This window comes from Sinocyclocheilus anshuiensis, unplaced genomic scaffold (genome assembly GCF_001515605.1).
Source record: "Sinocyclocheilus anshuiensis isolate Anshui unplaced genomic scaffold, SAMN03320099.WGS_v1.1 scaffold147, whole genome shotgun sequence".
NCBI classification, from domain to species: domain Eukaryota; kingdom Metazoa; phylum Chordata; class Actinopteri; order Cypriniformes; family Cyprinidae; genus Sinocyclocheilus; species Sinocyclocheilus anshuiensis.
Window position 1 is genome coordinate 965,213 of NW_015549585.1, and position 13,761 is coordinate 978,973.

General features: G+C 33.6%; 1 protein-coding gene across 3 annotated transcripts in view; it reads left to right on the forward strand.

The window, feature by feature from the left end:
- LOC107657976 (filamin-B-like) overlaps positions 1-13,761 on the forward strand; it is a 100,631-nt gene that overhangs the window by 60,249 nt on the left and 26,621 nt on the right. For all 3 annotated transcript variants that reach the window (XM_016446332.1, XM_016446331.1, XM_016446330.1), the window contains 17 exons: positions 1,202-1,338; positions 1,455-1,648; positions 2,559-2,672; positions 2,765-2,908; positions 4,935-5,058; positions 5,146-5,306; positions 6,125-6,215; positions 6,330-6,499; positions 6,623-6,740; positions 7,485-7,747; positions 7,824-8,421; positions 8,875-9,048; positions 9,966-10,128; positions 11,109-11,269; positions 11,965-12,132; positions 12,881-13,004; positions 13,095-13,248. In XM_016446332.1, coding sequence (XP_016301818.1) covers positions 1,202-1,338; positions 1,455-1,648; positions 2,559-2,672; positions 2,765-2,908; positions 4,935-5,058; positions 5,146-5,306; positions 6,125-6,215; positions 6,330-6,499; positions 6,623-6,740; positions 7,485-7,747; positions 7,824-8,421; positions 8,875-9,048; positions 9,966-10,128; positions 11,109-11,269; positions 11,965-12,132; positions 12,881-13,004; positions 13,095-13,248 — 3,058 coding nt within the window. The remainder of the gene's footprint in view (positions 1-1,201; positions 1,339-1,454; positions 1,649-2,558; positions 2,673-2,764; positions 2,909-4,934; positions 5,059-5,145; positions 5,307-6,124; positions 6,216-6,329; positions 6,500-6,622; positions 6,741-7,484; positions 7,748-7,823; positions 8,422-8,874; positions 9,049-9,965; positions 10,129-11,108; positions 11,270-11,964; positions 12,133-12,880; positions 13,005-13,094; positions 13,249-13,761) is intronic.

Sequence of the window (13,761 nt, forward strand, 5' to 3'; positions counted from 1 at the left end):
AGCTTGTAACACTCCAAAGAGAAAGGAAAACTTGAAATCGCATCGTATGACCCCTTTAAAGACAATGAAGCTTGTTTTTAGGACAGTTGAGATTTTTCTGCAATTTTACATCATTTTCATGACAATTAAGCATATTATTGCTCAAATTCTCATTATTGTACTTAATTAAAAAAACATTTATTTTCTTTTTTTTTAGTATGTATATATTAATGTGGGAGCTACATATTTAATTATGTAAAAATAAATTGCACCATTAATTGTGAAGTTTTTTTTTTTTTTTTTTTTTAAGAAGTTAAACCATTTTCCCAACAGGTTGCCATTATTGTAATTATTTTATTTAAAGGTTTTATTTTATTTTTTATTTTTTATTTTATTTTTCAATCTGCATAGATTGCATTGCCGTAATTTAAATAATATAAAAAAATAACATTAATTGTATAACATTAATTGTCAGGAAAATGTGGTTAATTTTTAAGGGAAATAATGCATCATATTAATTGAGAATATGTTTTTTGTCATTATTATTCTCAACAGGTTCTCCTTATTGTAATTTTTTTTAAATTTAAATGTTTTATTTTATTATTATTTAAAGCTAAATAGAAATATATATATAAAAAACTAATAAAATAATATAAATATTAAATGAAAAACTTAAAAACTGAAATAAAGTAAGTTGAACAGTACTAAAACTGTAATAAGCTAAATAGAAACATTTAAGAAAAAAAAACAAATAAAATAAAAAATATAAGTATTAAATGAAAATCTTAAACTGAAATGAGTTTAAGTTAGAGTACTAACATTACTGTAATAAATATAAATTAAAGCTAAACTGGAAAAAAAACAAACTAAAATTGACCAAAACAAAATTAAAATGAAACCTGAAAATATAAAAATAAAAGCTAATTCATAATAATAATACTTTGACAATAGAATACAAATAATACTAAAATAAGCCTGGTACATAAAATGTTTATTTATTTTTTCAATCTGCATACAGTAGATTGCATTGCCACAGTTTAAATATTTTAAAAAATTGCATCACTTTAATTGTAAAGAAAAGTTTCTTAATTTTTATGGAAAACACCTAAAATCTTAATGGTCATAAAATAAGGCTTATTTTTGTTATGTAAATTATTATTTCTTTTTTTTTTTTTCTGATTGTTGAGTGAAATTTCATCAGATGTCTTTGTCTTGTGTGCAGCCCCTTCAAGGTTCAGGTGGGCTCTGAAGCCGGACAGCAGAAGATCCGTGCGTGGGGTCCGGGGCTGGAGGGAGGCGTTGTGGGCAAGTCTGCGGACTTTGTGGCCGAATCCATCGGAACTGAAGTCGGAGTTCTCGGTGAGATCACAGGAGCTTCTTACCACATCTTCACACATTTTATCATAGTCTCATTTAAATCAGGGCTCCATAACCTGTTTTATCATCATTTGATGTAAATACCTTCCTTTCTGTAGGCTTCGCCATCGAGGGTCCGTCTCAGGCCCGGATCGAGTGTGATGATCAGAACGACGGCTCGTGTAATGTGAGGTACTGGCCCACTGAATCGGGTGAATACGCTGTCCATGTCATGTGTGATGATGAAGACATTGAAGACAGTCCCTTCATGGCCTACATCGTCCCTGAGAACAAAGCCAGCAACCCCAACCAGGTAAACAAGGCAGTGGAAAAACCTCTTATACTTCATGAACATATGGAAACAATTGCATTGTTTTCATGACAATTAAGCACATTTCTCCCCAAAATTCTCATTATTGTAATGCATCCTGGTTTTTTTTCTGATTGTTTTTGTAATTAATATTAGTGATTTCAGGTTATTTTATTTTTTTTATTTAATTTTTAAATATATTTTTAAGTGAGTACTAGACAGGCATTTATATTGTTTTATAAATATAAAAAACTTTTTTCACAATTAATGCAATTTTTATAGCTATTTATATTTATAAAATAAAATATTTAAATTGTGGCAATGTGTAGTACCCACTTAAAAAAATAAAAAATAAATAAATACAATATTGATTTATATATAATATATAAATATATAAATACAAAACACTTATTTATTAAATCTGTTTTACATAGAATATGTTTTGAATTTTGATTTGTGATTGCATTGCATGTTTCTTAAGATTAGCAGGACGAGCAAAAATTTATTTTGTTTTAAAATACTGGCAAACATTTTATTTTATTTTTTAATCAGTAGTTTAGATTCAAATTCAATCAAATGCCTTTTATTAAAAAAAATAAATAAATAATATATTGCTTTCTTCTGTTTAACTTGTCATTAGGAGAATTATCCATCATTGTTTAAAGAGTATTTCTTTAACTGCATAAGCACAAACATCCTAGTGCAACAGAACAAATAAAAACCAATAATTCAGAAATAAAGAAATAAAATGCATTAAACAATTACAAACTAAATCTACTTAAATTATTGTATTGTTGTTGCAAAAAGTGCAAACAAATCCCAGCAAACCCAAAATAAAGGACATTGCATTTGTGCATTTACTAGGTTATTAGATACAGTTTGTTTTTCACATACAGTATGTACTTGTTTGTAGGTCAGGGCTTATGGACCAGGACTGGAGAAGACCGGCTGTATCATAAGCAAACCTGCGGAGTTCACCGTCGAGGCCAAAGATGCTGGAAACGGGCCGCTGAGAATCATCGCACAGGTTTGTCGAGCATCAGCTAATAAATGTGTAACACAAACCAATCCGAGTTGAACTTCCACCCATGCTGCATTTGAATTCATTTGTTTTCCCAGGATGCAGATGGCATCCCCATCGACGTGAAGGTGAAGAGCAAAGGTGATAACGTGTATTCCTGCTCGTACACGCCGACCTCGGCCATCAAACACACGCTGGCCGTGACCTGGGGAGGCGTCAGTGTTCCCAGCAGCCCCTTCAGGGTAAGACCGACAGATCCTGAGGGCAAAAGCATTCTCACAAACACAAAGGAGACTTCAGCTGTCAGTACTAATACACTAGAGCAACTAATCACACTAACTACAGCTGATGCTCTTAACACTTCAACAGCCAAATATAAACCTGTCATCATCATAACCACCTCCGTTATGGAGCGCCGCTGCTATACTGTCAGATAATTTCAGCAGTTCGTTTTGATTTTAATGCTTAATATGAAATATTTGCATTGGTGATCGGCTTTAAGGAATGAAACGGAGCAAAACGCACATTATGTTTTACAAAATAATGTTTAGTTGATTAATTTGTGATTGCATTGCATGTTTCTTAAGATTAGTAGGATGAACAAAAGTATTGTATTTTATTATTTTTAAAACCTTTTTTTCACTACATAATCACTTTTTTTAAAATCAGTAATTCATATTAAATTCGGTGCATTTTAGTTTTCATATTTTTCAAATCAATTTATCTATTGCTTTCTTCTGTTTCATCTTTAAGAGAATTATCCATCATTGCTTTAAAGAGTGTTTCTGTTGCTGCAAAAGCACAAAATCCAATTCCATTTCAGTATGTTTGTAACATTAAGTGATTTTTAAATTACTTTTAATGTCTAAATAATTTTCAATGATTTTGCACAGAATGAAATTGTATTAGATTATATCACTGACTGCTTTGACTGTAAAATGGTGTATTGTGGTGTTTGCAATCCAGAGTTGCTTTTTTCCAGAAGAAGAATGAAAAAATTTCAGCTGTTCGTTTTGATTTTAATGCTTAATATGAAATATTTGCATTGGTGATCAGCTTTAAGGAATGAAACGGAGCAAAACGCACATTATGTTTTACAAAATAATGTTTAGTTGATTAATTTGTGATTGCATTGCATGTTTCTTAAGATTAGTAGGATGAACAAAAGTATTGTATTTTATTATTTTTAAAACCTTTTTTTCACTACATAATCACTTTTTTTAAAATCAGTAATTCATATTAAATTCGGTGCATTTTAGTTTTCATATTTTTCAAATCAATTTATCTATTGCTTTCTTCTGTTTCATCTTTAAGAGAATTATCCATCATTGCTTTAAAGAGTGTTTCTGTTGCTGCAAAAGCACAAAATCCAATTCCATTTCAGTATGTTTGTAACATTAAGTGATTTTTAAATTACTTTTAATGTCTAAATAATTTTCAATGATTTTGCACAGAATGAAATTGTATTAGATTATATCACTGACTGCTTTGACTGTAAAATGGTGTATTGTGGTGTTTGCAATCCAGAGTTGCTTTTTTCCAGAAGAAGAATGAAAAAATATTATCAAACTTGATTTAATATTTTATTTTTTATATATATATTTACTAATAAAGCATGAAGTACAAATAAGTTTGACTGAATTAGTAATGAAAATTGTTAAATGCACACGTGAACTGAAGGATTATTATACAAAACATTATACAAAGCTCAGAGTAAACATTTGTTCATACGTCACTCTTTATTCATTTCACAAAGCAAACTCAATGCGGAGTTTCAAACAATGTAACTTGCTTTTACTTGACTGATCGTGCAAACATTTCACAATGTCAGACTTTGGAAAAATGCAGTGTTCAAACGAAGTACTAACATATTTATATTTACAGAAGGGAAAGGGTGACTTTTTCCATTTGCTTTTATGCATTTAAGTGTTTGATTCATGACTGAATTCATGTTTTAAAAGTGTCGCGTTCAATAAATTCTAATACTTAATGTTCTAATATTTGTTGTGTGTGATTTCTGTGAGTTTGTGTTTCATTTACATGTTCCCAGTTGTCTTGAACGAATTGGAAAAGTAACAAAAAATATTTGTAAAAGCTTCAAATACTAACTTTAATAATGCTAAGTGACTTTCTGCACCCTGAAAATGCATCAAATGCTCTTCAACTTGATTTGCATTATTTATTTTTATACTCTTAAAATGTGCTATTTTTCATTCTCTAGTAACACTACTTGTTGTAAATAACATTCAGGAGGCTTTATTCCATTAGGTGAATGTTGGAAAGGGATGCCACCCTCACAAAGTCAAAGTGTTTGGTCCAGGACTGGAGAGAACCGGACTGAAAGCTCACGAGCCGACGCACTTCACCGTGGACTGCACAGAAGCTGGAGAAGGTAAAGCACATTCACTGCATTCACCAAAACCACTGCTTTTTCAAGTGTGAATTACACACAGTGTTTCTGGTGTTGGTGGTTTTTCAGGTGACGTAAGTGTTGGAATCAAGTGTGAAGCTAATGTTATCAGCGATAATGAAGAGGATGTTGATTTTGACATCATTCCCAATGCCAATGACACCATCACTGTCAAATATATTCCTCCTGGAGCCGGACGCCTCACAATCAAAGTCCTTTTTACTGATCAAGTGAGTTACTACCATAGAGATTTGTAGAAAACATGATTACTGAATCTTTGAAAATATGGTGTTTTCATTTTAAATGATCTGTTTCAGGACATTTCATGTTAAAGTATCATTAAATTAAATTTATTTTAATTTCATTTCATTTAATTTCATTTAATTGTTCAAGTGGATTGGAAAATTGTTATAATTTTATTATTTATTTATTTATATTTTACTGTAATGCAAGATACAATTGGATGGCCAGAACAATCCTATGTCTGTATTTATTCATTTAATTACATTTTAATCCAAGAAAATATGATATCTGAATCTTTGAACATTTTAAATTATCTGTTTCAGGACATTTCATGTTAAAGTATCATTAAATTAAATTTATTTTAATTTAATTTCATTTAATTTCATTTAATTGTTCAAGTGGATTGGAAAATTGTTATAATTTTATTATTTATTTATTTATATTTTACTGTAATGCAAGATACAGTTGGATGGCCAGAACAATCCTATGTCTGTATTTATTCATTTAATTACATTTTAATCCAAGAAAATATGATATCTGAATCTTTGAAAATATGGTGTTTTCATTCTAAATGATCCGTTTCAGGACAATAATTTTATTTATTTTTATTTGATTTTAATTGATTGTTCAAGTGGATTGGAAAATCATGTTATTTTATTTATTTATGTTTTAATGCAAGATACAATTGGATGGCCAGAGCAATCCTATGTCTGTCTTTATTCATTTAATTACATTTTAATCCAAGAAAATAAGATTTCTGAATCTTTGCAAATATGGTGTTTTCATTTTGAATGATCCATTTCAGGAAATCCCGGCCAGTCCGTTTCATGTTAAAGTGGATCCCTCACATGATGCCTCCAAAGTGAAAGCAGAGGGACCAGGACTCGCCCGAGCAGGTTTGATGTTGGATTTGATGATAAACGGTTTGATCTCATCAAGAATCTGGGTTTAACTGGATGACATTTGAGTCTCTCTGTTAGTTTTCCCATGCGGTGTCTTTGTACCCTCAGGTGTGGAGAATGGAAAACCAACACACTTCACCGTTTACACCAAAGGAGCTGGCAAAGCTCCTCTGGACGTGCAGTTTTCTGGACCTAATAAAGGACAGCCCGTTCAAGGCTTTGAGATAATTGACAACTATGACTATTCCCACACCGTCAAGTACACACCAGTCCAGCAGGTAGGGATCTGCAATGGAGAATCACAGATTTAAAAGCAGTTCAAGGAATTTAAATGGGTGAATTGAACATCTTTCACTATTTATCATCTGGCATCATCATTCTGCTTTGCTGTACCAATTCAGGGAGAGATGGTGATAACTGTGACCTTCGGTGGTGACCCTATTTCTAAAAGCCCCTTCGCTGTTGGTGTTGCTGCTCCATTGGACCTTAGCAAGATCCAAGTGAATGGCCTGGAAAATCGTATGTTATTTATTTATTTATGTATGTATTTATTTATTTATTTAAATTCACGTTTCAGTGGATGGCCTGGAAAATGTGTATTTTAATTATTTTAATTTTGGTCAATCCTATGTTTATTTATTTTAAGCTATTTATTTATTGAATGGCCTGTGTTGTTTTATGCAATCCTATTTCATTTATTTATTGATTGATTTAAATATATTTATTTAATAATAAATAATAAATATTTAAATTTTTATCCAAGGTCCTCCTGGATGGCATGGACAGTTGTGTTTGTTTATTTATTTATTTTACATAATATTTATTTTTAATAATAAATATAAAAATTTTAATCCAAGTTTCAGTGGATGACCTGAATGATTTGTGGATGATTTGTGTATTTTATTTATTTATTTTAATTTTGGACAATCCTCTGTTGTTTATTTATTTATTTATTTATTTATTTGTTTAATGGATGGCTTGCGTTATTTTATGCAATCCTATGTTATTGTATTTATTTATTTAAATCTGTTTATTTAAATATATTTATATTTGATAACAAGTATTTAAATTTTAATCCAAGGTCCTACTGGATGGCCTGGAAATTGTTTATTTATTTATTTATTTTTATTTATTTATTTAAGTTTAGTCCGTTATTTCAAATAAAAATTTTATACAAGTAATTTTGATTTAATTAATGCAATGTAATTTAATGTAGTTTTTATTTAATTTAATAATGAAACCCCATTTAATGTTTTATTCCAGGAGTGCAAGTGGCTGAGGATCAAGAGTTTGCTGTTGGTACAAGAGGAGCAGGTGGACAAGGCAAACTGGAAGTCAAGATCACCAGCCCATCAGGGAAGTCTGTGCCCTGCGTCGTGGAGCCTCAACCTGGTAAAGGAGCCAGTCTGGTGAAGTACATCCCCAAAGAGGAGGGCGCCTACGTGGTGGAGGTCGTTTATGATGGCAATCCAGTTCCAGGAAGCCCTTTCCCAGTTGAAGCCATGCTGCCTCCTGATCCCAGCAAGGTATGCTGAAGTGAAAGCATGATTCGACTTCTTTTAGAAGAGAAGAGGTCGTAACTTGGTGGTTCTGTCTGTACAGGTCAAAGCGTTTGGTCCAGGATTGAAGGGTGGTCTTGTGGCGAGCCCTGCTGAGTTTACCATTGACACCAAGGGCGCTGGAACCGGTGGACTCGGTCTTACCGTCGAGGGCCCAACCGAAGCCAAAATGGAGTGCTCTGACAATGGCGATGGCACCTGCTCTGTGTCGTACCTCCCCACCGAACCCGGAGCGTATCTAATCAACATTCTCTTTGAGGACGTCCACATTCCCGGCTCGCCTTTCCACGCTGACATCCAATACCCGTTTGATCCCACCAAAGTGGTGGCATCCGGCTCCGGGCTGAAACGAGGCAAAGTAGGCGAGACCAGTGTGCTGAACGTCGACTGCGCCAAAGCTGGACCGGGCCAGTTGACGCTGGAGGCCGAGTCTGATTCTGGAGTGAAAGCCAAGACTGAAGTTCTGGACAACAAGGACGGGACCTACACGGTCACCTACGTCCCGCTGACGGCGGGTATGTACACGCTACTGCTGAAGTATGGAGGGAAGACCGTCCCCAACTTCCCCGCCAAAGTGAACGTGGATCCGGCTGTCGATACCACCAAAGTGAAGGTGTTTGGACCAGGAGTTGCAGGAGAAGGTATTGACATAAATATCAAGACTAAATGGGTTACAAACACCATTTCATGTTCACTTTTAAAGGGGTCCTATTATGCTTTTTCACTTTTTCAACTTTAGTTAGTCTGTAATGTTGCTGTTTGAGCATAAAAAAGATCTGCAAAGTTACAAAGCTCAAAGTCCACTTTGGAGATATTTTATTTAACAGAAATCACTTTTCAAAAACTACAACGAATGACTCGAATCAAGACTTTGTAAAAGAGCATAATAGGACCCCTTTAAGAATGAATGCATCTCAACCTGTCTTGCAACCTGTCTTTGTAATGTAATCCTTCATTGCAAGATGGCCCTGAAAAACAATTTTGCTGAAAGATGATTTTAATTCGAAGGCGATGACAATTTTTATAGAGGAGATGCATTGTTTTGTGAGACATCTTCAAAGAGTCAGTGTGTGCTTTTCCTCTCTGGTCTGCAGGCGTTTTCAGGGAGGCCACGACCGACTTCACCGTGGATGCACGAGCTTTGACCAAAGTTGGTGGGAAACACATTAAAGCTCATGTGAAGAACCCGTCGGGTGCTGCTACAGACTGTGTTATTAGTGACAACGGTGACGGGACTTACAACGTGGAATACACTCCGTTTGAGAATGGTACAATTCACAACATCTACTTAAATGGCCTGAAAAATCTTATGTCATTCATTCATTCATTCAATACTGGCGTACTGCAGAGTATTTACTTGAGCTATTTATTTATTTATATAATCCAAGATCCAATTGGATGGTCTGGACTGTTTGTTTATTTATTTATTTTCTAATACAATTGGATGGCCTGGATAATCTATTTATTTGTTTGTTTGTTTGTTTATCTATTTTTAATCCAAGGTCCAATTGGATGGCCTGGATAGCATGCTTTTTTTTTTTATTTACTTACTAATACAATTGAATGGCCAGGATTATTTATTTATTTATTACTCCAATTTCCTGGACAATCCTATGTTTTATTTAATTTTTTTTATTTAATTTTATTTTATTTTTCCATCTATCCATCCATCCATCCGGTTGACCTCCTAGACAATCCTATGTTATTTATTTATTAATTTATTAATGAATTAATTCATTGATCCAAGTGGATGTCATCATGGCCAACCAATTGTATCACATTTTCTTCAGAATTGGCTGTTTCTTCCCATCAAATGCTGGTTTACGTTACATTCATGCTCTTGGCAGACGTTTTTATCCAAGCGACGAACTGAATGTAATGCAAGCAATATGTTTTATCAGTGCATGCATTCCCTGAGAATTTAACCCACAGTTTTCATAATAGCGCCATGCTGTACTGTTTGAGCTACAGGAACATTACAGGTTTCATCTTGTACTTGTGTATTTTGAAGGACAGCAAAAAAGCTCGCCAGAAAATACTGCTAATATGGCGAGATTTCTGAGGTGACAGGCTCGTTCTCAGCAGCAGCACGGCAGTGTTTGATTAAAGCAAGACGCTACAGGAAAAAACATTGTTTTTCTTTCTTAGAAGCTGAGTGTGATTGTCTTTTGTCTGCTTGCCGCAGGAGTCCACAGTGTGGAGGTTCTCTACGATGAGACTCCGGTTCCAAAGAGCCCGTTCCAGGTCGGGGTGGGCGAGGGCTGTGACCCCTCACGTGTGCAGGCCAAGGGCCCGGGTCTGGAAGAAGCACTGACCGACAAACCCAACAAGTTCTCCATCGTCACCAGGTGAAAGAGCTTTAAAAAAAATCATACATTTGTAATTTAGTTTAACCGTTACCTGCACTACCGTTCAAAAGTTTGGGCTTAGTACTTTTTCTTTTTTTTTTATCGTCAAGGATGCAATAAATGTATTTATGTGACAATAAAGACATTTATAGTGTTACAAAAATGTTTAAAAAATTTAAACATTTTAAATAAATGTTGTTCTTTTGCACTTTCTATTCATCAGATAATTAAATGTATCACGATTTCCACAAAAATATGAAACGGCACAACTGTTTTCAGCATTGATAATAATCAGAAATGTTTCTTGAGCAGCAAATCTGCATATTAGAATGATTTATGAAGATCATGTGACACTGAAGACTGGAGTAATGATGCTGAAAATTCAGCTTTGATCACAGAAATAAATTACATTTTAATATATATTCAAATAGAAAACAGTAATTTTAAATCAGGGTTATTATTGTTAACTAAAACTAAAGCATTTTCATAACTTGAAATAAACTTTAACTGAAAAAAAAAAACTTACCTTATTTACTTAACTTATTTTAGTTAAACTAAATGAAAATGTGAAATATTTCCTTGGCAACTAACTGAAATAGAGTAACTAAAACTAAAATAAAAATGAATAAAAAATACATATACATATTTAAAAAATAAAAATACTGAAAATGACAAACAATTTACCAAACAAATTACTAAAATTTTAAATAAATACTATCAATGATACTAACATTACACTGTTGTAATATTTTATTTATTTTTTATTTTTTTGTAATTGTAATAATACACTATTACTGCTTTCACTGTATTTTTGATCAAATAAATGAACATAAGACTTTCAAAAACATTAAATAAAAAAATTAAATCTTACCAACTTCAGACTTTTGAACAGTGGTTTAGATCTTGTTCTGTATATTATCAAAAACATACTAAAATGACTGTTTGATACTGTCTAACTAACTGTCTTTTGATCCGTACAGAGGAGCTGGTATTGGTGGATTGGGAATAACCATAGAAGGTCCATCCGAGTCGAAAATGTCCTGCAAAGATAACAAAGATGGCAGCTGTAATGTTGAATACACCCCGTATGTGCCTGGACTGTATGACGTCAACATCACGTATGGAGGACAGCACATTTCTGGTACGTGAAACTGCCTCTGTTTTTATCCCCTGTGCACCACTTAAAGTCCAGACCTGAAGAAAGCATTACTGGAGCTTTGAGAGAAGCAACTTGACATGTTTTTAACCAGAGTTCGAGTTTCCCCCTGCAAAACTACTTGAATTATGCCGCAAATTTGTTTTCGTTAGTATTACACCCAGGAAGCGAGATCTCGCGGATCTGAGGAGAGCAGCTACCACATTCTCACTGCTGGACATTATGAGCTCGCGTTTCAGTGAAAACATTCACCGCGCCAAGACCACAGAGTGCGATTCTCCCACATGCATGCCGCTTCCAGATTGTTTAAATCAAGTCTGTAGAAGTTACTAGAGCAATATTTAAGAGGAGTTGTTGAGTTCTCAGACTACAGGCTTGTGGAAACAAAGTCCAAACTCTCTTAGAATACGTAAGAAACTGCATAGCAGTGAATAAAACATGCTAGCATTGTGGCAGCCTGTTTCTGCAAACGACAATATATAAAAACCTTGCTTTAGTTGTCATTATTGGCTTGTTTTTACTTGTCATTGACTTATTTTGTTTATCTTCTCACCCGCTTTCTGTGTAAATCTTATTTATCCACCTTGTCTTATTACAGCTCCATTTGAATTGCATGAGCATGCTGGGGCGCACTAGTTAGTGTCTGAATGTAAAAGGGTTTATTTTTGTTTGCATTGTAGGAAGCCCGTTTAAAGTGCCGGTGAAGGATGTTGTTGACTCCAGTAAGGTGAAGATCTCTGGGCCTGGTGTCGGTTCTGGAGTGAGAGCTAAAGTCCCACAATCCTTCACTGTGGACTGCAGTAAAGCTGGTGTCGCTCCTCTCTCTGTGGCCGTAACTGGACCTAAAGGTACAAACATTTACATGAGGCTTGTGCATGAAATGACACTGCCTTTTTTTCTTTTTGTTGGGCTTTTTAATTTATTTTAATTTATTTATTTATTTTTCTGAATTAAATACTGGTATACTGCAGAGCATTTAGGTAAACGATCTATTTATTTATTTATTTATTTGTATATTTATTTATTTTATCCTGAATTAAACACCAGCTTACTGCACAGTATATATGTAGAAACTTTATTTATTTTTGAGGCTTTGTTTTTGAGTTTTATTTTGTTCTGCATTAAAAAGTGCAATACTGCAGTGTATATGTAAACACTTTAATATTTATTTTATTTTGTTCTGAATTAAATACTAGCATACTGCACAGTATCTATGTAAACACTTTATTTATTAATAATAACTATTTATTTGGTTTAAATATTTATTTATTGGCTTTGCTCTTAAATACTATCATATTACACTATATACGCTTAAACATATTTATTCATGTATATATTTATTTAATTTATAGTATTTTTTTTGCTTTGTTCTGAATTAAATACTAGCTTACTGCACATTATGTTCTTAAATGATTGATTGATTTTTATTTATTTATTTATTGTTTGTCAACTTTATGCGACAAATTTTTCTAACCGAAGTGTGGTGCTTTATCATTCTCACTATATTGCATGTTTAATTTACTGTGATTGTAGCAGTTGTCATTCTGTAAATAAGGCAGACTGATCATATAACTGGGTTGTTGTTGTTGTTTGCAGGTATAGCCGACCCAGTTGAAGTCACAGACAATGGTGACGGCACAAACACAGTGGCCTACACGCCGTCTGTCGAGGGCTCGTACTCCGTCGTGGTCAAATACGCAGACGAGGAAGTTCCACGCAGGTAACCTGTGTCAGATTCACTCGCTCGGTTCACAGCCGCTGTGAGTGCTAGCGTTCACTAGATCAAACCAGTCCTTCAAATGTCTTTCAGTCCGTTCAAACTGCGTGTTCAGCCCACTCATGATGCCAGTAAGGTGCGTGCCAGCGGCCCCGGCCTGACCACTGGCCTCTCGGCCAGCTTCCCTGTGGAGTTCACCATCGATGCCAAAGACGCCGGCGAGGGCCAGCTGTCTGTGCAGATCACTGTGAGTCCTGCCATCTTCACTCTCGTCTTCCTCTTGTGGTTTGAAGAAGTGGGTTAACATTTGAATATGCCTGATTGTTATCAACGTGTTTTTTGAGGTTGATTTGAATGTTTTCAGTCAGCCAACAGACTGTGAAATCACATTTAGATTTAGTTTCTGACTGGCAATGGAAAAGATGAATAAGGTTCTGAGAGTATCACATAGTAGCATATTGCAAAATATATCTTTCATACATCTTTCTCTTGTTATTTTATCTTTTGAGTAACTGCTCCGGTGACTTTCAAAAACATTAAAAGAAGTCTTAATTATTCTATTATTATGTAATTATTATAATTTTTGATTGGTGGTTGTATGTGTATGTGTTTTATTATATGATATTATATTATATTATATTATTAGTATTTTTGTTAGTATTATTAGTATTTTAAAGTTATTGTATATTTTATTTTATAAGTTTTAAATTGTATAATTATAGAATTTATATTATATTACATTATTAGTAATATGATTTAG